The 25,305-nt window shown below is 44.2% G+C and overlaps 3 protein-coding genes across 4 annotated transcripts in view; all 3 read left to right on the forward strand.

Annotated features, from left to right (window-relative positions):
- LOC117049504 (protocadherin beta-16-like) overlaps positions 1 to 25,305 on the forward strand; it is a 54,050-nt gene that overhangs the window by 9,619 nt on the left and 19,126 nt on the right. The window contains exon 1 of one of the 2 annotated variants that reach the window (XM_033154229.1): positions 21,639 to 24,346. The exons of the other annotated variant lie outside the window; for it this stretch is intronic. Coding sequence (XP_033010120.1) covers positions 21,929 to 24,346 — 2,418 coding nt within the window. The 5' untranslated portion in view covers positions 21,639 to 21,928. Of the gene's footprint in view, positions 1 to 21,638; positions 24,347 to 25,305 lie in introns of those variants that run through there. 2 annotated transcript variants of the gene reach the window in all.
- LOC117049367 (protocadherin beta-16-like) lies at positions 688 to 21,437 on the forward strand. Its single transcript, XM_033154039.1, has 2 exons — positions 688 to 3,404; positions 21,343 to 21,437. Exons 1-2 carry the CDS (start codon positions 1,007 to 1,009, stop codon positions 21,435 to 21,437), a joined length of 2,493 nt encoding a protein of 830 aa, XP_033009930.1. The 5' UTR covers positions 688 to 1,006.
- Positions 4,432 to 14,522, forward strand: LOC117049601 (cadherin-23-like). The gene is made up of 2 exons (XM_033154398.1): positions 4,432 to 6,914; positions 12,066 to 14,522. The coding sequence occupies exons 1-2, from the start codon at positions 4,497 to 4,499 to the stop codon at positions 14,520 to 14,522; spliced, it is 4,875 nt and encodes a 1,624-aa protein (XP_033010289.1). The 5' UTR covers positions 4,432 to 4,496.

Here is a 25,305-nt window from a genome sequence, read left to right on the forward strand (position 1 = left end):
AGGATGTCATATAGAGGAGGGTGAAAGGTTGTTTTCTGCTGCTCCAGAGAAGCGGACACAGAGCAATGGATTCAAACTACAAGAAAGAAGATTCCACCTAAACATTAGGAAGAACTTCCTGACAGTGAGAGCTGTTCGGCAGTGGAATTTGCTGCCAAGGAGTGTGGTGGAGTCTCCTTCTTTGGAGGTCTTTAAGCGGAGGCTTGACAGCCATCTGTCAGGAATGCTTTGATGGTGTTTCCTGCTTGGCAGGGGGTTGGACTGGATGGCCCTTGTGGTCTCTTCCAACTCTATGATTCTATTGGCAGGCAGGAGGAGGTGAAAAGTGAACAAGAAAGTAGATATGGTAGCTGAGGTATGGCAGGACATGCTCCACAGCAAACTGAAGAAAAGAAATGGGAGACATAGAAGTGGATGTGGAAGACTGAGCCAGAGGAGGGAGGAAAAAGACAGCCAGGGGAAGGAAAAAATATTTGCTGGAGGCCCAACTTGTATACTTCATGCATCTGATGAAGAAGATTTTAGTCCACAAGGACTCATGTCATAATAAAACTTGTTAGTGTTTAAGGTGCCACAAGACTCAGACTCAACAGCAGGAAAAGTGACAATCATTAATGAGTACCTCAATGGATTTTGAGTCTATGATAATATGCAAGAAATATATTAAACATTGCAAAGCTACAGAAACATTTATGGGAGATGTATCATACTTTGAGCACAAGGTGGTGCTATTACACAACACAAAAGAAATAGTCAAGGACCAGAAACTGCTCTCCAGGAGGCCTGTGTCCATGAGACAAAGGAATCTCAAGGAGAAAGACAGCAGATCTTCGTTACAAGCAAATATTTAGAAATTGTGGGTGGAAAAGGCACCATAACCATTTCTAGATTTAAATACAGGATAAAGGATTTGTCTTGCAAACATACACTAGACAATCAACTGTGGCAGTTGTGTTAGAAAGAATCACCCTGCATTTCAGATTTGACTGGAGGAGAGGCTGGAGGAATGGAAATGCATCTCAACCTCAGGCAAGTTATATTTTCCTTATATCTCTGTGCATGTGTAGCAATGTGTGAGTCCTTCCGCTATTCAGTGCCAGAGGAAAAGAAAAGTGGGTTTCTGGTAGCGAATGTGCTGAAGGATTTGAAAGTAGATGCAAAGGATCTGTCTGCTCGGAGAGCCCGGCTGGTTTCTAAGAGCTCCAAGCAGTATTTCCAGCTGGATCCACATTCTGGGGATTTGATATTAAAGGATAAAATAGATCGGGAGACCCTGTGTGGTCAGAATGAACCTTGTCTTCTACTCTCTGAAATCTTGCTGGAAAATCCATGGCAGCTGCATAGAATTGAAGTTCAGATAGAGGATGTGAATGATAATACCCCCCAATTCTCTAAAAATCAATTCCTTCTTGAAATACCTGAGCAGACTCCTGTGGGTATCAGATTCCCTTTGGAAAGAGCAGAAGATACAGACAAGGGAGAAAATGCTGTTCAGAACTACACTCTTAGTCCTAATGAACATTTTCGGCTGAATGTGAAAAGTCACAGTGATGGTAGCAAATACGCAGAACTGGTGTTAGAGAAACCGCTAGACCGTGAGGTGAATCCAAACCTTTATCTTACGCTGTCAGCAGTTGATGAAGGGATCCCAAAAAGAACCGGAACAGCACAAATAATCATTGATGTTCTGGATAACAATGATAATTTCCCCCAATTTGAACAATCTGTGTACAAAGTGACACTAATGGAGAACAGCCCATTGGATACACTGGTCACAAGAGTTGAAGCCACTGACAGGGATTTTGGTGCCAATGCTCACATCACTTACTCGTTCAGCCAAGTGCCAGAAAATGTGCTGAAATTGTTCAAGTTAAATAAGGACACTGGAGAACTTACTCTTACAGGGACAATTGATTATGAAGAAAACAAAAATTATGAGATGAACATCAGAGCTACAGATGGAGGGGGACTTTCTGCTTACTGCAAAGTCACTGTAGAGATTGAGGATGAAAACGACAATGCTCCAGAGATTATCATCACATCCATCACCAGTCCCTTACCTGAGGACGCTCCCCTAGACACATTGGTGGCCCTCTTCAGTGTCACAGACGTGGACTCTGGAGACAGTGGCAGAACTGCCTGCACCACTGAAGTAAACCTGCCATTTGTGCTCAAACCCACAGAGAACAACTATTACCAGCTGGTGACCCAACAACCATTGGACAGAGAACAAGCTTCCGAGTATAATATCACCATCACGGCCACTGACAGAGGCTCTCCCAGACTCACCTCCACAAGAATACTTCATGTTCAAATCTCAGATGTCAATGACAACCCCCCAGTGTTTGAAAAGCCATTCTATGAAATGCAGCTAAGAGAAAACAATATTCCTGGTCTTCTGATCAACTCGGTCCATGCTGTTGATCTGGACACAGCGCAGAATGCCAAAGTGACCTACTGGCTTTTGCCTGGGAAGGTCAATGATGGCCCCACATCCTCTTACATCTCCATCAACTCTGAAACGGGGAACCTGTATGCCATCCGGTCTCTGGATTATGAGGAAGTAAAAGATTTCCATGTGACGGTGAGGGCTGTGGATTCAGGTTCCCCTCCACTGAGCTCAGAGGTTACGATCCGCGTTCAGGTCGTGGATGAAAATGACAATGCCCCCTTCATCCTCTACCCTCTCCAGAATGGCACTTCCCCCTCGAATGACCTGGTTCCCCGAGGGGCAGAGACTGGCTACCTGGTCACCAAGGTGGTGGCTGTGGACAGGGATTCTGCTCAGAACTCTTGGCTTTCCTATCAGCTGCTGAAGGCCACAGAGCCGGGTCTGTTCACGGTGGGGGCCCAGAATGGAGAAGTGACCACCCTGAGGCCAGTCAGCAACCGAGACGGCTTCAAGCAGAATCTGATTGTGGTCGTCCGAGACAACGGCCATCCTCCCCAGTCCACCTCTGCCACGCTCAGAATCCTTCTAGTGGACGGCTTCTCTGACCCTTATCTGAAAAGTGTGGCTCTCCCAAAGGAGGAAACAGCGGAGGAGGAAGACCCCAGCCTGACTATGTATTTGATCATCTGCTTGGCTGCCATCTCAAGCATCTTTCTCATTTCTGTAGTGGCGTTTGTTGTAATCAAGTTGCAGAAACGTGAAAAGTTCATAGGGACCTACAACTCTGCAGCCAATTTCCCTGTGGGACCTGATTCCCAGGAGAACTCTGCGGATCCTTGTGCTGGATCTCTATCTCAGGCTTACAACTATGAGGTGTGCTTAGCTGGTGGGTCTCTGAACAGCGAGTTCCGGTTTCTCAGGCCCCTATTTCCTGTTTTCTCTGTGGAGCCTCCTAACACTCAGGTGAATCCAAGGAGTTCCAATGATTCTGAAGGAGTCCCCAGTCATGCAGGTGAAAGTCAAAACATCATCCAGGTGAGTGCAGCATTTGAATCCTTTCAGTGTGGTCTAATTTCATTTTCTCTCTCTAGTTTAGTCCCCTTGTATCTGTGAGGTGGTAGCCTGTGTTCAGCTGAGTGCAGGAAATATAAATGTGGGTGTGAAATTCTTCTCTTATTTTTCCTGTTCAGGTTACCTGTCTCTTTGTATTCTGATATTATTGTTTCTGTCCTTGCATAGAGGAATATACACTTTCAAGTTAATATTTTTGTGGTTTGATGTGCTATACAATAACTTCATAAACTCTTTAAACCGTCAGATGACCTGCTAATTGATCATTCATTCTTACTACTTTTTTTAAAAAAGAAATAAAGTGATACAGAAAAGTTGGGGAAGTGAGGAAAAAGAAGAACAATGCTGTTTATGAGAAAAAATACAAGAAATCAATGTAATACACTCCCATATTGTAATCCATATATACATATTAATATCCTGCTGCATTCTCTGTGTGCAGGCCATATGGCATCAAGCAAAAGTTATCATACACTTTCCAAGGCGTTTTCGTGTCGCTTTCCTCGCTACAAACTGTTTGATTGAGAGGGAAGCACCATATGTGGTCTGCATCCTGAATTTCCCAGTATGAGATTGAATCTCATGCACAACAGTGTAGAAGAACAACAGAAGGTAATGCACTATTTAGTGATATCTGCACTCATTCAAATGGAAAAGAGGCATCTTCCGAGTAATAAAACAGTCTTCTGTTAATAGAGAAACAGTAAATCCAAACCTTTCCTCTTCAGTATAATGTGCACTGCATTCAGTGTGATTTACAGAATCTTAGTGGTTTTTCTTTGCTCAGCCACACGGTGGTAGTACAGGCAAAGACATGAACTGGAATTCAGAATTTTGTGAAGGAACTCACTGGAAGCCATGAGCTTAAAGGTGGCTGAAACAAAGGACGGGTGACTTTCATATGTGATAAAGAGATTGCATATAGCACAGCAAAGCCATCAGCACGGCAGCATCAGATTCATTTCTACAGCAGCAGAGAGTATCATTGGATGACTGTCAGAAGCTTCATCTTTTGGCCAGAGATTCTTGAACTATGGGAGACTGCTACAGAAAGGAACAAGGTCTGTATTTTTTGCTTTTTCTTTGTCTTCCTGGAGCACTAAGTATTTTACTTCACTATTCTGTGCCTGAAGAAAAGAAGAAGGGGTCTTTGGTGGCTAATGTTCTGGAAGATCTGAAACTGGGAAGAGGGGAGCTGTCTGCTCGCAGAGCCCAGCTAGTGTCCAAAGACACTAAGCAATATTTCCACCTTAATACTCACTCTGGGAATCTGTTGATAAATGATAAGATAGACCGAGAAACATTATGTGGCCAGACTGATCCTTGCTTATTACAGTCTGAAATTGTGTTGCAAAATCCCTTAAAGATCTACAGTATTGAAATCAAGATAGAAGATGTGAATGATAATGTCCCCCAATTCTCTAAAAAGGCTTTTGATCTGGAAATTCCTGAAAATGTCTCTCCAAATACACATTTCCCATTGGAATCTGCCCAAGATGAGGACCTAGGGATAAATAACATCCAAAATTACACTCTTAGTCGCAATGAACATTTCATGCTTAGCATGGAGAGCAACAAGAATGGAAGGAAATATGTGGATCTTGTCCTGAAGAAGCCACTGGACAGGGAGAAGGACCCACACTATGGACTGACTCTCACAGCTGTGGATGGAGGGGAGCCACAGAGAACAGGCACAGTTCAAATAAATATTGATGTTCTTGACAATAATGACAATTCCCCACAGTTTACTCATTCTGAATATAAAGTAAGATTAAAAGAAAACAGCCCGCAAGGCACTCTGGTCTTCAAAGTGGAAGCTACAGATTTGGATTTTGGCTCAAATGCTCAGCTAGCCTATTCATTCAACCGGGTACCAAAAAATATATACGATCTGTTCCACCTAAATGAAATAACAGGGGAAATCACCCTTTCTGGTCAGCTTGATTATGAAAAAGAAACCAGCTATGACATGAGCATCAGAGCAACAGATGGAGGGGGCCTTTCAGGTCACTGCAAGCTCCTGGTAGAGATTGAGGATGTGAATGACAATGCCCCTGAAGTGTCCGTCATATCCATCACTAGTCCTTTGGCAGAGGATTCTCCCCTGGAGACACTTGTGGCTCTCTTCACTGTCACAGACCGAGACTCCGGAGACAATGGCAGAACCATGTGCTCTGTGGAGACAAACCTTCCTTTTATGTTAAAAACAACTGTGAACAACTATTACCAGCTTGTAGTCCAAAGTCCCTTGGACAGAGAGAAAGTCTCAGAATATAATATCACCATCACAGCCATTGACCAGGGCTCCCCCAGGCTCTCTTCAACAAGAATTATTAATGTTCAGATCTCAGATGTCAACGACAACCCTCCAGTATTTGAAAAGTCTTCATGTGAAATGCAGATATGGGAAAACAATATTCCAGGACTGCTCATTGGCTCAGTCCATGCTGCTGATCTGGACACTGAGAAGAATGCCAAGGTCACCTACTCCCTTTTGCCTGGGAAGGTCACTGATGGCCTTGTGGCCTCTTATATCTCAGTCAACTCTGAAAGCGGAAATCTGTATGCCCTCCGATCTCTGGATTACGAGCAGATCAAAGATTTCAAAGTGACGGTGAGGGCTACAGATGGAGGGTCTCCTCCCCTCAGCTCAGAAGTTACTGTTCGAGTCATTATCATAGACGAAAACGACAACACTCCCTTCTTCCTCTACCCTCTTCAGAACAGCACATCCCCCTGCAATGAGCTGGTCCCCAAGTCGGTGGAGGCCGGCTACCTGGTCACCAAGGTGGTGGCTGTGGATGGAGATTCTGGCCAGAACTCGTGGCTTTCCTATGAGCTGCTGAAGGCCACCGACCCTGGTCTTTTCAGCATAGGAGCCCAGAATGGGGAAGTGAGAACCAGGAGAGCCCTGACCGAGCGAGACACCAGCAAGCAGAGACTCGTGATAGTGGTGAGGGACAACGGGCTCCCTCCCCAGAGCAGCACTGCCATGCTCCATGTCCTTCCCGTGGGTGGCTTTTCGGATCCTTATATGAAGGCTGTGGAGGTCAGTAAAGAGGAACACGAAGAAGATGGGACCATGACCTTGTATTTGGTGATCTGCCTGGCTGCAGTCTCCTTTGTGTTCCTCGTCTGCATTGTTTCATTTGCTGCTCTCAAGATCTGCAGGAGGGATCCCAGGGAAAGTTTTATCGCTGCCCCTCCTCACTTCCCACCTGCCAGACCCGACATCCCAGAGAACTGTGGCGATTCTCAGAGCGGGTCGCTTTCCAGGAGTTACCACTACGATGTTTGCTTAACCGGTGGGTCCTTGAGCAGCGAGTTCAGATTCCTCAGGCCCCTCATTCCTGTTTTTTCTGTGGGGGACCCAAACCTCAATGTGAACCAGTCCATTCCTGCTTCTCAAGATATTCCTGACCAGGTGGGGAAAGAAGAATCAGAGGAAAAGGTGAATTAATTTCTAAGTACATCAGTTAGTCACTTTGGCATTGGGAATTCTTTTGGCTTGGTAATTAGGCATATCAGATGTTTAGAGCATGCTTCATTTTAAAAATGATCTGTTTATTTCAAGTCCATGTGAAACTTTTTTTCTCATTTCCCTCTGTCTTCCTTGCTGGTCCATCCTCTCCTTTCGATATTTCCTCTCTCCTCCTTTCTTCTTCCACCCTTCAATTTCTCAGGCAGGCCACCTCTTCCAAGCCCATTGTGGAGTTCAGATTCTTTCCTTCAGCCCTCCTGCTATTTAGGTCCTCTGCCTTTGGACTTTCTCCTTATTAAAACTCACTCAGAACATCATAGCCACTGCAGATGCACCAATGTGTCCTAGAATATACATACCTCCAAGGTGTGGATGACATACCTGTACCTGTACCTGCAGTTGCTGAAGTACATTCACACAGGAGCCCTGATTAGAGCAGGCTTCCCAGTTATATACATGGCATTATTTAGAGGGTCTTCTTTCTGGTGGCACCCCACCTGTTGAATTGCCTTCCAAGGGAGGATCACTGAGTAGCCTTTTCATTGTCAGATGACCTTTTTATTTATCCAGGCCTTTTAAACAATCGGCATTTTGAGCAAAGAAATCTGGGCTCTCATAGTTTTATAATTTCATTTTTTTTTTATAAGAATTTATTGGCATTTTTCTATAACAACATATACCCACACCCACACCTACAATTAAACAAATGCAAAACAAATAAAACAAATACAAACAATGTCAAGTTTTCTTATTGCATCTTTCTAGAAAAAAAAAAAATTCTATTTCCATATCTTGACTATTGACTTCCCCTGCCTTTTCACCTTCGAGTTTATATCCTTAATCTATTTTATAACCATTTCTCCTAAAAAAGAAAAAAGAAATTAAATTCAGTTGTATAATTACAATCAATTATATCTTCAACATTTTACTAAAAATACATCATCATAATAATACCTCGTCATAATTCTTCTTCATTTATTCTTATCGATTTCTTATCTTAATCTACATCTTGATCTCAATCCTCTTAATCCATAAACTTAATCCACTTAAATTCACTTTACTTATACTCCCCCTCACAGATCTTCACAACTCATTCGATCAAATCTATCTCTTCTATCCTTAAGAATGCTGCTAATAACATGATAACTTGAAATATCTCCTTTCATGTTCAAATAAAAAATATAACAGAAAATTGTTGACAGTATTCACCCTCCGATTTCAGTTTACCATATCAGGCTACCTTAAATTTTACTTAATGCTTCACCCCACACCCCCTCTGTCCATTATTCTTCTCCTGGTGGCTTCAGCACTAAACTTCCATGTAGCTTCCCTCTCCAAACGTCCACAGATCCAGGCACAGTCCAAATCTCTCCTTGCCACGAGATCAGAGGTATCCATCTCATCATCTCTCAGCTTCTTCGGTTCTTTGTAACATTTCTTTTCTTCTTGTAAATACCTTAATTCTCTGTCCCTGGCCCCCGAGCTCACACCTCGGGGACTGGATATAAGAAATCTTGACGTCGCCTTGGGGCTGCCACCCCCAGAAAGCGAATTTCTTCTCCGAAGTAGCTCACTCATTTCTCTCCAACTTTGCATCAACCCTCTCAGCTCCTCTTCCAAAATGTCAAAAGTTTTAAAAGCCTCCTCTGTGGGCAATTGGTTCCATTTCAGACCCCCACACAAGACTTTGACTTTTCTACAAAGCAGTTCCACCTTCAAGGCAGTGAGTCTCTGTTCATCCGTTAGTCCAGAGTTCAATACCAGTTCAAGGACGAAACCCAACATACTGGCAGAGGAGGAGGAAGTGGGTGTCATATTTCTACTCCCCTCTTTGTTCGTCGCCATTTTCCTGAGCTGGAGCGCAAATACCGCAACTTTAAATGGAGATATTTTCCTCTAGTTAACTTCCCGAAAGAAAAGTTTGCCAGTCTCATGTGTCGATTTTAAATACATTGTAACCAGTTCTGTAGCAGTAATCACTCAAATTGGTTAGATTCTTGAGCTCGAAGGGAGGGAGGCAGGCTGCCCTTCTCCTTCCCCCCGGATCGTCCCAAAAGCACGATTTCTACTCAAATTCTTTACTCACGACCACCGGGTTCCTTTAGCTCCATTCTTCACAGGTAGAACTTAGACGCTCACCGCGGGCTCTGTCGCCGCATTTGCATCCCGGTTGGGGCATGTCCCCGAAGCCCGGCTCCGGTTGTCCCTTCACCCCCACTCCCCCTTTACAGGGGGAGCGAGGGAAGGGTTCGGAGCCTCCGCGGGCGCTGCCGGGGAGCCCAGGGTGCGGGACGCTCTTCCCGCACCCCAACCGGAGCCCCGCTTTGCGGTAGCGGGGCTCCTGACCCCCGGGATGGACAGGGCGCTTCGGACCCGAAGCAGCCCTCGACCACCCGGCGATTGCGTCGCCGCCGGAAGTCATAGTTTTATAATTTCAACTGCTAATATGTTAAGGGAAAGCAGGCTGACTTGCAATCTGCCATTATAATGAACACTGCAGGGCAGGGGAATATAAATAATATAGAAATCTGTCTTTTAATGAGTCAAACCTTTGGTCCATCTATCTCAGTAATGTCTGGCAGCAGCTCTCCAGGATTTCAGACCTATCTGAGGATGCCAGGGTTTGAACCTGGCACGTTTTGTATGCAGTGCAATTTCTCTACTACTGAACAACAAGCCCTTTGACATAAGAATCAGGTTCTGCAGTTTATAGCTGCTAAATTGTTCCACAGGTTGGCTTGGCACCTGGCATTATAAAGAAGTACCTTTGAGGATGGTCCATACCAAACCTAGGATATAAATGATAAGGAATGTCTTGTTTTGAATGAGTTGGTTGTGTAATGAGGGATGTTCGGGCAAATTGGCAGGTGCTGTGCATTTTCTTAAATCTACATCACTGGGGGGCTTTTCCTGGTTTCTCTGTGGAGCCTCCTAACACTCAGGAGTTCCAATGATTCTGAGGGAGTCCCCAGACATGCAGGTGAAAGTCAACATATCCTCCAGGTGCGTGTAGCATTTGAATAATTTCTGTATGGTTCAATTTCAGATTTCTCTCTCTAGTTTGATAATGATTTTATTATTATTATTTCAATTTTACATTTCCAAATAAACATTTTACCTACTTTAAAATATCTAATGACTTCCTTTTTTTCCTTCCATGATTCATTTTAGATATCATACATCCCTGCATATTTTACTGTAACCATTCAAATCAGTTTTCTACTTTTACATCCCTGAAAAATTATTTACTCTGTTGAATTAGTCTTAGTGCTGCCAGCATTTTCAGCTTTATGCAGTGATTTTTCATCTATTCAATAAATGTTTTCCACTCTTCTTTAAACGTTCTTCTTGCTCTCTTATTGATGTGTTAAATCTACACGTTCTTCATATTCTGTTGCCAATCTTCTTCTGTTGGGACCTTGCTCACTTTCCATTTTTGGGCTAAGAAAACACGGGCCCTAATTGTTGCATACATAAATAACCTTTTCTGACAACTAGGAATTTCAGTTTGGGTTTTTCCCAACCAACAAAAAGGACTCTTTTTTGGGGGGGAGGGGGAAGTAGTTTTAAACATTTTTTTAAATAATTCATTATGAATTATTTCCCAATATTCTATCACCTTTTTACATGTCCACATGTGAAAAAAGTTTCCTCCGCTTCTTTATACTTTATACTTCCAACATGTATCTGATTCTGTTTTATAAATCTTAGCGAACCTACTCGGAGTTAAATACCATCTATGAATCATTTTCAAATAATTATCTTTTAATGAACAACCTATTCTCTTTCTAATTTGGTCCCCTGTATTCGTGAGGCACAAGCCTGAATTCAGCTGAGTGCAGGAAATCTGAATGCGGGTTTGAAATTCTTCCCATTTTTCCCTGTTCATTTTACCTGTCCCCTTGTATTCTGATACTGTTGTTTCTGTCCAGGTACAAAGGGATATAAACTTTCATATTAATATTTTGTGGTCTGATATAGGCATGTCCAACTCCCAAGAGCCTGCGATCTACTCCCACTATAATAAAACTGGCAGTAATCTACTCATTGTCATTGGAGGGAGGAGGAGCGTGCATGGGGTGGGTGGATTACACAGACTTGTTGAGCTTTGGGGGGGGGAGATTGCACAGAGTTTTTTAGCTTTCCCCCCCATAACTTTTTGTACAGAATGAGGATCCAGTGATCTACCAGGATCAGCTGCGGATCTATCGGTAGATCGTGATCTACTGGTTGGACATTCCTGTGCTATAGAATAACTTCATATCATAACTCTGTACAAGAGGAGGAAATATCACACGAAAGCTGAGAGGCAGGTTGCTTCCAGACGATCTGTTTATTGAATATTCATTCTTACTACCTAAAAAAAGGGAAATAAAGTTATAAAGGGGGGAGGGGAGAAGTGAGGGGGGGAAAGAGCAAAGCTATGTATATAAATTGATATAGTGTTATTATCCTAATACTTATGTAGATATTAATAGGCTGCTATAGTCTCTGTGTGCAGGCCATGTGGCACTTGCATCAAGCCATAGTTATCCTACACTTTCCAAGGCATTTTCGTGTCGCTTTCCTCACTGCAAACTGTTTGATTGAGATGGAAGCGAGGGAGATTGTTCCACAAGAGCACCATATGTGCTCTGCATCCTGAATTTCCCAGTATGAGATTGAATGTCATGCACAACAGTGTAGAACAACCACAGAAGGTGATGCACTGTTTTGTGATATCTGCACTCATTCATATAGAAAAGAGGCATCTTCCTAGTAATAAAGCAGTCTTCTGTTAATAGAGAAACAGTAAATCCGAACCTTTCCTGTTCAGTATAATGTGCACTGCATTCAGTGTGATTTACAGAATCTTAGTGGTTTTTCTTTGCTCAGCCACACGGTGGTAGTACAGGCAAAGACATGAACTGGAATTCAGAATTTTGTGAAGGAACTCACTGGAAGCCATGAGCTCAAAGGTGGCTGAAACAAAGGACGGGTGACTTTCATATGTGATAAAGAGATTGCATACAGCACAGCACAGCCATCAACACGGCAGCATCAGATTCATTTCTACAGCAGCAGAGATTATCATTGGATGACTGTCAGAAACTTCATCTTTTGGCCAGAGATTCTTGAACTATGGGAGACTGCTACAGAAAGGAACAAGGTCTGTATATATTGCTTTTTCTTTGTCTTCCTGGAGCACTAAGTATTTACCTTCACTTTTCTGTGCCTGAAGAAAAGAAAAGGGGGTCTTTGGTGGCAAATGTGCTGGAGGATTTGAAACTGGGAACAGGGGAGCTCTCCCTTCGTAGAGCCCAGCTAGTTTCTAAGAACACTAAGCAATATTTTCATCTTGATACTCACTCTGGGAATTTGGTGATAAATGATAAAATAGACCGAGAAACATTATGTGGCCAGACTGATCCTTGCTTACTTCTCTCACAAATTGTACTGGAAAACCCCTTAGAGATCCACAGTATTGAAATCAAGATAGAAGACGTAAATGATAATGTTCCTCAATTTTCTAAAAAGGCATTTGATCTGGAAATTCCTGAAAATTTCTCTCCAGATACTCATTTCCCCCTGGAATCTGCCCAAGATGCGGACTTGGGGATAAATAACATCCAAAACTACACACTCAGTCCCAATGAACATTTCCGGCTTGATGTTAAAAGTGATGAGGTTGGAAACAAGTATGTGGATCTTGTCCTGGAGAAGCCACTGGACAGGGAGAAGGAGCCACACTTTGGACTGACTCTCACAGCTGTGGATGGAGGGGAGCCACAAAGAACAGGCACAGTTCAAATAAATATTGATGTTCTTGACAATAATGATAATTCCCCACATTTTTCTCACTCTGAATATAAAGTAAGATTAAAAGAAAACAGCTCACAGGGCACCCTGGTCTCCAAAGTGGAAGCTACAGATTTGGATTTTGGTTCATATGCACGAATCGCCTACTCATTCTATAGAATGCCTGAAGAAATTTACGATCTGTTCCACCTAAATGTAATCACTGGGGAAATCACTCTTTCTGGTCAGCTTGATTATGAGAAAGAAACTAGCTATAACATGAACATCAGAGCAACAGATGGAGGGGGTCTTTTGGGGCACTGCAAAGTCCTGGTAGAGATTGAGGATGTGAATGACAATGCCCCTGAAGTGTCTGTCATATCCATCACTAGTCCTTTGGCAGAGGATTCTCCCCTGGAGACACTTGTTGCTCTCTTCACTGTCACAGACCGAGACTCTGGTGATAATGGCAGAACCATGTGCTCTGTGGAGGCAAACCTTCCCTTTGTCTTAAAACCCACAATGGATAACTATTACCAACTTCTGGTCCAAAGTCCCTTGGATAGAGAGAAAGTCTCAGAATATAATATCACCATCACAGCTGTTGACCAGGGCTCTCCTAGGCTCACTTCAACTAGAATTATTAACATTCAGATCTCAGATGTCAATGACAACCCTCCAGTATTTGAAAGGTCTTCATGTGAAATGCAGATACGGGAAAACAATATTCCAGGACTGCTCATTGGCTCAGTCCATGCTGCTGATCTGGACACCGAGAAGAATGCCAAGGTCACCTACTCCCTTTTGCCTGGGAAGGTCACTGATGGCCTTGTGGCCTCTTACATCTCAGTCAACTCTGAAAGCGGAAATCTGTATGCCCTCCAATCTCTGGATTATGAGCAGATCAAAGATTTCAAAGTGACGGTGAGGGCTACAGATGGAGGGTCTCCTCCCCTCAGCTCAGAAGTTGCTGTCCGAGTCGTAATCATAGACGAAAATGACAACGCTCCCTTCTTCCTCTACCCTCTTCAGAACAGCACATACCCCTGCAATGAGCTGGTCCCCAAGTCGGTGGAGGCCGGCTACCTGGTCACCAAGGTGGTGGCTGTGGATGGAGATTCTGGCCAGAACTCGTGGCTTTCCTATGAGCTGCTGAAGGCCACAGACCCTGGTCTTTTCAGCATAGGAGCCCAGAATGGGGAAGTGAGAACCAGGAGAGCCCTGACCGAGCGAGACACCAGCAAGCAGAGACTCATGATAGTGGTGAGGGACAACGGGCTCCCTCCCCAAAGCAGCACTGCAATGCTCCATGTCCTTCCCGTGGGTGGCTTTTCGGATCCTTATATGAAGGCTGTGGAGGTCAGTAAAGAGGAACACGAAGAAGATGGGACCTTGACCTTGTATTTGGTGATCTGCCTGGCTGCAGTCTCCTTTGTGTTCCTCGTCTGCATTGTTTCCTTTGCTGCTCTCAAGATCTGCAGGAGGGATCCCAGGGAAAGTTTTATCGCTGCCCCTCCTCACTTCCCACCTGCCAGACCCGACATCCCAGAGAACTGTGGCGATTCTCAGAGCGGGTCGCTTTCCAGGAGTTACCACTACGATGTTTGCTTAACCGGTGGGTCCTTGAGCAGCGAGTTCAGGTTCCTCAGGCCCCTCATCCCTGTTTTTTCTGTGGGGGACCCAAACCTCAATGTGAACCAGACCCCTCCTTCTGCTTCTCAATATATTCCTGACCAGGTGGAAGAAAAAGAATCAGAGAAAAAGGTGAGGGATTACACCAGTGAATTAACTTGTGATTAATAATGCCTTTTGCTCGATAATTAATAATGTCAGAAATTCTTATTCCGTTCTTCTTTGGTGATAAGATTTGCAGTGACCGGAGAGGGCGGGCTTCAGTTTTTAATTTTATTTCATATCCATGTCAGAATTGTTTCCTTCTTTCTCTACATCCTTTTCTTCTTCGTGTTCCTTTGTTCCATTATTGTTGAGTCTTCTCTGTGTTAAACGTAGCTCAAAATGTTATTCACTAATCACAGTTGCTGCATATACAACAAAACCTGAACTCTCATTGTGTTCTTTCATGTTAAGGGTTAGTTGGCTGAATCACATTGTGTCATTATAATAATAAATAGGGCCTGTGGGGTGACAAGAAGAATTAACATAGTGAACTGCCTTGTATTGATGCAGACCAGTGGTGGTTTATCTCAGTATTGCCTACACTGACTGGCAGCTGCTCCCCAGGATTTCAGACAGGGATCTCTGCCGACCTACCTAAGGATGCAAGGGATTGAACCTGCGACTTACTGCAAAGCTGATGGTCTACCACTGAGTTATGGCCCTTTGAGGCGAGGAGTAGGGCCTACAGTGCTTAGTTCGAAAATGCCCTTACAGAAACTTGGAAGTGTAGGGAATATATGTTTGAGGAAAGTCTATGCTAAATTTGGGATAGAAAGGATAAGAAATGGCTCATATTTAAGAAATTAGATGTTTGTCAAGGAACTTGAATGACACATTGACAGATGCTGTGTGTTTTTCTTCCATAGACTTTGCTGGGACCCACACTCCTCAGAATATTTCCATGATTGTACTGTGTGTTTTGGGAAATGGTCTTTTGTGACAGGTCAAACGGAAAGTCTATCATGTGCTTAATAGCAGTGTAACATATTTGTAGTTATTGAAATGCATTGTTATGGCCAATGTTAGTCAATGGGATTTCATAAGGGTGTCTCCCACACATGCTCAGTTTGTGCCTGCTGTGAGAAAAAGTAAAGCAGAGGAGGAATGAAGAGAATGTTGGGTGGAGAGAGAGTGAATGCTGGGTGAAGAGAGTAAATTGGAAAATTACAGTTAAGCATGTGCGTATGTTAGGAGCAGAAACGAATGGGGACCAAAGGAGATTTATAGCTAAGGGTAATAGCTATGGCGCTTTGGTTAAGGATGATGTTGCTGAATCACCTTCCACCATAACAATGAGAAATGGGTGTGTGCAATAAGTGCCATGACTCATCGTTTGGAAATGGTTCAATGAATTGGCTGGAAACTTGGCAGTTTGTTTTGTTTTCCATTTTGCGTTTGTACAAGGGAAGGATCTCCAGAAATGGTGGAACAAGCAACAGAGAAAATGGGGAAAGGGAAATGGGAGCCACAGCCAGGAGTGGGGAAGATGAAGCCAGAGAAAGAATTTCGCATGGAGAAGGGAAGTGAGGTTTCGTGGGTGGCACTAAACCGCTCTACTAATCCATGAAGCATTTTGTTACGGGCTCCTGCTTGTATGAACATGGAACCCAGTTCAATTAGTAAAAGTGACTCTCACTATCTAAAGTATACACTGTGGGCTGGGAATTCTACTTCATTCCAAGCCTCTCTTAATAATAATAATAATAATAATAATAATAATAATAATAATAATAATAATAATAATATTTATGCCCCGTCTATCCATCTGGGTTTCCAAAGCCACTCTGGGCAGCTTACAGCATATATTAAATATTAAACATTAAAAACTTCCCGAAACAGGGCTGCCTTCAGGTGTCTTCTAAAAGTTGTGTAGTTCTTTATCTCCTTGACATCTGAAGGGAGGGCATTCCCCACGGAGGGTGCCACTGCCAAGCAGGCCCTCTGCCTGGTTCCCTGTAACTTCAATTCTCGCAGTGAGGGAACCAGCAGAAGACCCTCAGAGGAGGACCTCTGTGTCCAGGCTAAGCAATGGGGGAGGAGATGCTTCGTCAAGTATACTGGGCCAAAGCCATTTAAGGCCTTAAAGGTCAGCACCAACACTTTGAATTGTGCTTGGAAAAGCACTGGGAACCAGTGAAGATCCTTTAAGACCAGAGTTATATGATCCCGGCGGCCACCTCCAGTCACCAGTCTAGCTGCCACATCCTGGATTAGCTGTAGTTTCCAAGATACGATGTATAAATGGTAATGCGGTGGAGACTACACATTGGGAAGGTTGCAGCAGCCTGGAAAAATGTAAAACATAATAATTCTGAGAGCAGGATTGAAGTCCCAAGGCTATGTTTCAACTATGTCATACTCAGAGTAGACTCATAGAAATCATTGTACTCCAAGAATGACTTGTTGTTGTTGTTCAGTCGTTCAGTCGTGTCCGACTCTTCATGACCCCATGGACCCCATGGACCAGAGCACGACAGGCACGCCTATCTTTCACTGCCTCCTGCAGTTTGGCCAAACTCATGCTAGTCGCTTCGAGAACACTGTCCAACCATCTCATCCTCTGTCTTCCCCTTCTCCTTGTGCCCTCCATCTTTCCCAACATCAGGGTCTTTTCTAGGGAGTCTTCTCTTCTCATGAGGTGGCCAAAGTACTGGAGCCTCAACTTCAGGATCTGTCCTTCCAGTGAGCACTCAGGGCTGATTTCTTTAAGGATGGATAAGTTTGATCTTTTTGCAGTCCATGGGACTCTCAAGAGTCTCCTCCAGCACCACAATTCAAAAGCATCAATTCTTGGGCGATCAGTCTTCTTTATGGTCCAGCTCTCACTTCCATACATTACTACTGGGAAAGCCATAGCTTTAACTATACAGACCTTTGTCGGGAAGCTGATATCTTTGCTTTTTAAGAATTACTTAGCTGCATAGAAATCCTACAACCCATATAGGGTTCACATTTTAAGGTTTTTCTGATCATCAGCCAAATCTATAGGGCCGAGGTGTCTTCTGCCCCAACAAAATCTGTTGACAGGGGGCTCGACCCACTCAACGTTTAGGCCGCAGAGGAAGTTGAGTGTGGAGCCGAGCATGGCGTAAATTCCTCCTGAGTGTGAGAGAGGTGGAGCTGCCGGCTATTGAAGCCGCACCACACTAGACTCCATGCTTCGGCTCCTTCTGATGATGCAACATTGTGCACGAGCTGCGCATATGATGTCACGCACAAACAATGATATCACATGCGCTACATGTGTCACATGCATGATGTAACACACACGCATCACATACTGGGCTCCCTCAGTTTTGGGTGCAAGAAGGCAGGTTGCAAAGAGCAATGGCCAAGGACACAGGAACAAGAAGGGAGGAAAACTAAAAGAGGAGCAGGGGCAGTTTTAATCAACAGAACGGTTTGAGTAAAGAATGGGTGGAGCAACGCTGAAATATTGTGGTTTTATGCAACAGCAGACATTTGAATAAAGCAGGAATGGGGGGAAACTGAGAGGGGGAAAGTGGTGATTTTAAACAATGGCAGAGCAGGCGTGACCCTGAAGGTGGGTGAACTCGTGGTTTAAACCAGGGTTTGACCACAGTGAGAAGGGAGTTGGGAAGGCTCTGTTGTGTTAGCTTTTTGCTGTTAGATTCTGTCTTGCCACCTGTGTTGGTGGCTTCAGAATTGGAGAGAAGGTGAAAAAAGATGCACTGTAGCTGGCAGAAGATGTAGTAAGTTAGTATGGGAGTGGTTTGTGTGAAGGGGTGTTGCACAAAAGGAGTGGGGAGGCATGGATATGGAGTGAAGGAGTAAAAAGTGGAGTACAAAGTTGGCTACAAATTGGGACTGCAGAAGAGGAGTGACCCCAGAAAGGGAAGGTGAAAGGCAAGCTTAATAGTTGCATTCAGAAGGGGAAGCTCTTGGGGGTTAATGGGGAAATGTAAGGCATTGGCAAGCAGAATGAGCAAGGAGCACAACCCCTAGTATATAAAACTGGTGAAGAGAGTATACATTCTGAAATATTGTAATCTTTGCCAGTTGGTTGTGCACAGGAATTTTTTTCAGGTGGGCAGGGGTAAGTAAAACGCTTAAAGGAGGAAATAAGTAACATCTCACAATAATGGGAAGGCATGGGGTGTGTACATTTTGTTTCACATCTCAGGTTCTACAAGTTCTAAAAAGAAAGAAAGCAAGCTGGGAATATGGGGTTTATGTTCCATTGGGGTGACAGCCCCCTTGCCTCTCCACATGGATGCTCATGTTTACCAGCTCTTATTCTGGAAAATCTTTTGTTTTTTGTAACGCCATAACATAGTTCAAACACAAGGTGGTGGTATTGCACAAGATAAAAGAAGGAAACTGGGGAGCAGCAGTTGTTCTCCTCAAGAGCTGTAGCCATTAGACAAAGGAATCAGCACAGGAAAAACACCAGATCCCTGTTGCAAGCCAATCTTCAGAAATTTCAGTAGGAATAAGCAGGACACAGTGTCACACTCAAAAGATAAATACAGTTAAGAAGATACACACCTTGGAATAGAGAAGAGGACAAAGCCTTGCATTTCAGGAGAGGCTGGGAGAATGGAAATGCACCTCAAGATCAGGCAAGTTTGGTCTTTTTCCCTGTATCTCTGTGCATGCATAGCAATGAGTGAGTCTTTTCGCTATTCAGTAGCAGAGGAAAACAAAAGTGGATTTCTGGTAGCGAATGTGCTGAAAGATTTGAGAGTGGATGCAAAAGAGCTTTATGCTCGGAGAGCCCGGCTGGTTTCTAAGAGCTCCAAGCAGTATTTCCAGCTGAATCCTCATTCTGGGGATGTGACAGTAAAGGATAAAATAGATCGGGAGTCCCTGTGTGGTCAGAATGATCCTTGTCTTCTACTCTCTGAAATCTTGCTGGAAAATCCATGGCAGATGCATAGAATTGAAGTTCAGATAGAGGATGTGAATGATAATTCCCCCAAATTCTCTAAAAATCAATTCCTTCTTGAAATACCTGAGCAGACTCCTGTGGGTATCAGATTCCCTTTGGAAAGAGCAGAAGATACAGACAAAGGAGAAAATGCTGTTCAGAACTACACCCTTAGTCCTAATGAACATTTTAGGCTGAATGTGAAAAGTCACAGTGATGGTAGCAAATACGCAGAACTAGTATTGGAGAAACCGCTAGACCGTGAGGTGAATCCACAGATTTCCCTTATTCTGTCAGCTATCGATGGGGGGACCCCAAAAAGAACTGGAACAGCACAGCTTCTCATCGATATTCTGGATGTTAATGATAATGTACCTCAGTTTCCACAAACTGAGTACAAAGTGAAACTAATGGAAAACAGCCCATTGGATACACTAGTCACAAAAGTAGAAGCCACTGACAGGGATTTTGGTTCCAATGCTCACATCACTTATTCATTCAGTGAAGTTCCAGAAAATGTGTTGAGATCATTCAAGTTAAATAAAAATACTGGGGAACTTACTATTGTAGGGATGACTGACTATGAAGAAATCAGCAGCTATGAGATGCACATCAAAGCCACAGATGGAGGGGGGCTTTCTGCTTACTGCAAAGTAATTGTGGACATTGAAGATGAGAATGACAATGCTCCAGAGATTACCATCACATCCATCACCAGTCCTTTACCTGAGGACTCTCCCCCAGACACATTGGTGGCCCTTTTCAGTGTCACAGATGTGGACTCTGGAGACAGTGGCAGAACTGCCTGCACCACTGAAGTAAACCTGCCATTTGTGCTCAAACCCACAGAGAACAACTATTACCAGCTGGTGACGCAACAACCACTGGACAGAGAAAAAGTAAGTGAATACAACATTACTATCACAGCCACTGACAGAGGCTCTCCCAGACTCACTTCTACAAGAATGCTTCATGTTCAAATCTCAGATGTCAATGACAACCCTCCAATGTTTGAAAAGCCATTCTATGAGATGCAGCTAAGAGAAAACAATATTCCTGGTCTTCTGATCAATTCGGTCCATGCTGTTGATCTGGACACAGCGCAGAATGCCAAAGTGACCTACTGGCTTTTGCCTGGGAAGGTCAATGATGCCCCCACATCCTCTTACATCTCCATCAACTCTGAAACGGGGAACCTGTATGCCATCCGGTCTCTGGATTATGAGGAAGTAAAAGATTTCCATGTGACGGTGAGGGCTGTGGATTCAGGTTCCCCTCCACTGAGCTCAGAAGTTACGATCCGCGTTCAGGTCGTGGATGAAAATGACAATGCCCCCTTCATCCTCTACCCTCTCCAGAATGGCACTTCCCCCTCAAATGACCTGGTTCCCCGAGGGGCAGAGACTGGCTACCTGGTCACCAAGGTGGTGGCTGTGGACAGGGATTCTGCTCAGAACTCTTGGCTTTCCTATCAGCTGCTGAAGGCCACAGAGCCGGGTCTGTTCACGGTGGGGGCCCAGAATGGAGAAGTGACCACCCTGAGGCCAGTCAGCAACCGAGACGGCTTCAAGCAGAATCTGATTGTGGTGGTCCGAGACAACGGCCATCCTCCCCAGTCCACCTCTGCCACGCTCAGAATCCTTCTAGTGGACGGCTTCTCTGACCCTTATCTGAAAAGTGTGGCTCTCCCAAAGGAGGAAACAGTGGAGGAGGAAGACCCCAGCCTGACTATGTATTTGATCATCTGCTTGGCTGCCATCTCAAGCATCTTTCTCATTTCTGTAGTGGCGTTTGTTGTGATCAAGTTGCAGAAACGTGAAAAGTTCATAGGGACCTACAACTCTGCAGCCAATTTCCCTGTGGGACCTGATTCCCAGGAGAACTCTGCAGATTCTCAGGCTTACAATTATGAGGTGTGCTTAGCTGGTGGGTCTCTGAACAGCGAGTTCAGGTTTCTCAGGCCCCTGTTTCCTGTTTTCTCTGTGGAGCCTCCTAACACTCAGGTGAATCCAAGGAGTTCCAATGATTCTGAAGGAGTCCCCAGTCATGCAGGTGAAAGTCAACATGTGGTTCAGGTGAGAATATATTTTTCTTCATTTTTAACATTGCAAGGTATGCGTATGTTTATTTCCATGTCTGTACTATAGTCTAGTTATTACAGAGGCATTTAAGCATGAGCACAATGAATTGCAAATGGGGAAATGGAATATTGTTCTCTTTTTGTTTCATTCATCCATTGATATTGGAAATTCTTAATGATCTTATGTATATATCAGCTGCTGAAAATTAAACCACCTAACAGATTATTAGGAATAAAATAGAGTTTTCCAAACAAGTGTATCTCTTGTTTAAGTGCATAATTTGGAAATACTGGTTTTCTTTTTATTTAACCACAAGGTGGCAGAATTGGCCAACATTTTCATGGGCACTGAGAATATTGTATTGTTGCATTTGTTGAAACCTTGAAGAGGCAGTATAACAGTGATACGGGAGGTAGATGGTGGTGTGAAGATATGAGGCTCAGGAGAATGAAACAATAAAAATTGCAGAGCAAAGGTTATTTATCAAGCTGCAAAGATGGTCAGAGGATGAAAGAAGCTTTGGCCAGTGCTTTAACACTCTGGAAGAGTTGAAAACCATGAACGATATCTTCAGAACGATGAAAGGTCTGTATCTCTTGCTTTTTCTCTTTGTGCTGAAAACCATGTGCATTTCATTTCGCTATTCTGTACCTGAAGAAAAGAAAAAGGGTTTTTTGGTGGCTAATGTGCTGGAGGATTTGAAACTGGGAACAGGGGAGCTGTCTGCTCGCAGAGCCCAGCTAGTGTCCAAAAGCACAAAGCAATATTTCCACCTTGATACTCACTCTGGGAATCTGCTGATAAATGATAAAATAGACAGAGAAGCTTTATGTGGCCAGTCTGATCCTTGCATGCTGCTGTCTGAAATAGTGCTTCAAAACCCCTTAAATATATACAGTATAGAAATGAAGATAGAAGATGTGAATGACAATACTCCCAAATTCTCTAAAGATAAATTTGATCTGGAAATTCCAGAGAATGTTCCTACAAACACACAGTTTCTCTTGGAATCTGCCCAAGATGAGGACTTAGGAGAAAACAGTATCCAAAAATACATGCTCAGTCCCAATGAGCATTTCCGACTATATGTGGAAAGCAACGAGGATGGAAGTAAATATGTGCATCTTGTTCTGCAGAAGCCACTGGACAGGGAAAATAACTCATACTTTGGATTGACTCTTATGGCTGTGGATGGAGGGATGCCTCAGAGAACAGGCACAGCTGAAATAAATATTAATGTTTTGGATATCAATGACAATTCTCCTCAGTTTACTCAAACTGAATATAAAAGTAGGTTAAAGGAAAACAGCCCTCAGGGCATTCTGGTCTTCAAAGTGGAAGCCACAGATTTGGATTTTGGTTCAAATGCACAGATCACCTACTCATTCCACCAGGCACCCCAAAAAATATACGAATTGTTTTCCCTAAATGAAATCAATGGGGAAACAACTCTTTCTGGTCAGCTTGATTATGAAAAAGAAACCAGCTACAGCATGAGCATCAGAGCAACAGATGGAGGGGGTCTTTCAAGTCACTGCAAGGTCCTGGTAGAGATTGAGGATGTGAATGACAATGTCCCTGAAGTGTCCATCATATCCATCACTAGTCCTTTGGCAGAGGATTCTCCCCTGGAGACCCTTGTTGCTCTCTTCAGTGTCACAGACCGAGACTCCGGAGACAATGGCAGAACCATGTGCTCTGTGGAGACAAACCTTCCCTTTATGTTAAAGTCCACTATGAATAACTATTACCAACTTGTGGTCCAAAGTCCCTTGGACAGAGAGAAGATCTCAGAGTATAATATCACAATCACAGCCGTTGACCAGGGCTCCCCCAGGCTCACTTCAACAAGAATTATTAACGTTCAGATCTCAGATGTCAATGACAACCCTCCAGTATTTGAAAAGTCTTCGTATGAAATGCAGATACGGGAAAACAATATTCCAGGACTGCTCATTGGCTCAGTCCATGCTGCTGATCTGGACACCGAGAAGAATGCCAAGATCACCTACTCCCTTTTGCCTGGGAAGGTCACTGGTGGCCTTGTGGCCTCTTACATCTCAGTCAACTCTGAAAGCGGAAATCTGTATGTCCTCCGATCTCTGGATTATGAGCAGATCAAAGATTTCAAAGTGACGGTGAGGGCTACAGATGGAGGGTCTCCTCCCCTCAGCTCAGAAGTTACTGTCCGAGTCGTAATCATAGACGAAAACGACAACGCTCCCTTCTTCCTCTACCCTCTTCAGAACAGCACATCCCCCTGCAATGAGCTGGTCCCCAAGTCGGTGGAGGCCGGCTACCTGGTCACCAAGGTGGTGGCTGTGGATGGAGATTCTGGCCAGAACTCGTGGCTTTCCTATGAGCTGCTGAAGGCCACAGACCCTGGTCTTTTCAGCATAGGAGCCCAGAATGGGGAAGTGAGAACCAGGAGAGCCCTGACCGAGCGAGACACCAGCAAGCAGAGACTCATGATAGTGGTGAGGGACAACGGGCTCCCTCCCCAGAGCAGCACTGCAATGCTCCATGTCCTTCCCGTGGGTGGCTTTTCGGATCCTTATATGAAGGCTGTGGAGGTCAGTAAAGAGGAACACGAAGAAGATGGGACCTTGACCTTGTATTTGGTGATCTGCCTGGCTGCAGTCTCCTTTGTGTTCCTCGTCTGCATTGTTTCCTTTGCTGCTCTCAAGATCTGCAGGAGGGATCCCAGGGAAAGTTTTATCGCTGCCCCTCCTCACTTCCCACCTGCCAGACCCGACATCCCAGAGAACTGTGGCGATTCTCAGAGCGGGTCGCTTTCCAGGAGTTACCACTACGATGTTTGCTTAACCGGTGGGTCCTTGAGCAGCGAGTTCAGGTTCCTCAGGCCCCTCATTCCTGTTTTTTCTGTGGGGGACCCAAACCTCAATGTGAACCAGACCCCTCCTGCTTCCCAAGATATTCCTGATGCTTTGGACAGCAGAAAGCCAATGGAACAGGTGAGATAATTTTAAATAACCATTTGCTGAAATTACACACACACACACACACACACACACACTGCCTGCTACGTTATTCTTTGAAACACTTCAAAAACCTGTCTGTACTATTTGGTAAAGTGAGACGACGATATGCCAGAGCTGGTTGGGGCTGAGTGGGGCTTTGATTGCAGTTACCCTCGCACATCCAGTGTGGATCAGTGACGGTTCTCTGCCTGCAGTTACTCCACTGACGCAGGTCTTAATCGTCCCATTGCACCCGTTTCAGGATTCTGCCCTTTCCTTTCAGGCATCCTTGTGCCCTTATTAGGGGGGTTGCACTCAGAGACCTTGTTTCAAAATCCCTGTTGAGTCGTAAACTCACTGGGTGGTCTCTGAAATCTATTGTATCTCAGTGTTAATTCATCAAGGCTTTGAAAACTTGGAGAGCGACTTCTAATCAGACATTACTGGCGTAGATAAACGAATGGTGGGATTTTGTATTATGATCTTTTGGGAGTGCAAAAGGAATAAAAATGTAACAACCTGCAAGGGCGATGGTGCAGGATAGGAACCTCCACCATAAGCACGAAAGTATAAATGTATGGAAGCCGGTCAAATATTGAGTAATTCCCAATTCCCCGCTGGCAACACCTTCAGATCCTGCAACATTTTAAAGTAACCCAATGTAGAGATAATGGGGTGACTTGACTCCACCACAAGCTATTGCTTCCCTGCCCACCGGATACCCCTTCCCTGAATGCTTTACATTATGCAGGTGTTTTACAGGAGGTCACCTTTTATCCTTCAGTGGCCATTCTCACATCACCTCTCTGGCTCACCTCTCCCACTGTCTCTGTCTACTCTTGGTCCAGGTTTCTCTTCTCTTCTCTTCTTCCAACAGCACATATCTTTCTTTTCAGTTTATACTCACCCAGATTCCATAAAAGTGCAGGCTGAAATGGAGGCCACATTCCCAC

The sequence above is a fragment of the Lacerta agilis genome, chromosome 7 (assembly GCF_009819535.1).
Source record: "Lacerta agilis isolate rLacAgi1 chromosome 7, rLacAgi1.pri, whole genome shotgun sequence".
In the NCBI taxonomy this organism is placed as follows: domain Eukaryota; kingdom Metazoa; phylum Chordata; class Lepidosauria; order Squamata; family Lacertidae; genus Lacerta; species Lacerta agilis.

Excerpts from the sequence above, each read along its gene's own strand:
- LOC117049367 (XM_033154039.1), top strand. The coding sequence starts at position 1,007 with ATGGAAATGCATCTCAACCTCAGGCAAGTTATATTTTCCTTATATCTC. Across the intron at positions 3,405-21,342 it reads AGGAGTCCCCAGTCATGCAG|GTGAAAGTCAACATGTGGTT; the intron begins GTGAAAGTCAAA and ends CCAGTCATGCAG.
- LOC117049601 (XM_033154398.1), top strand. The coding sequence starts at position 4,497 with ATGGGAGACTGCTACAGAAAGGAACAAGGTCTGTATTTTTTGCTTTTT. Across the intron at positions 6,915-12,065 it reads AAGAAGAATCAGAGGAAAAG|ATGGGAGACTGCTACAGAAA; the intron begins GTGAATTAATTT and ends GATTCTTGAACT.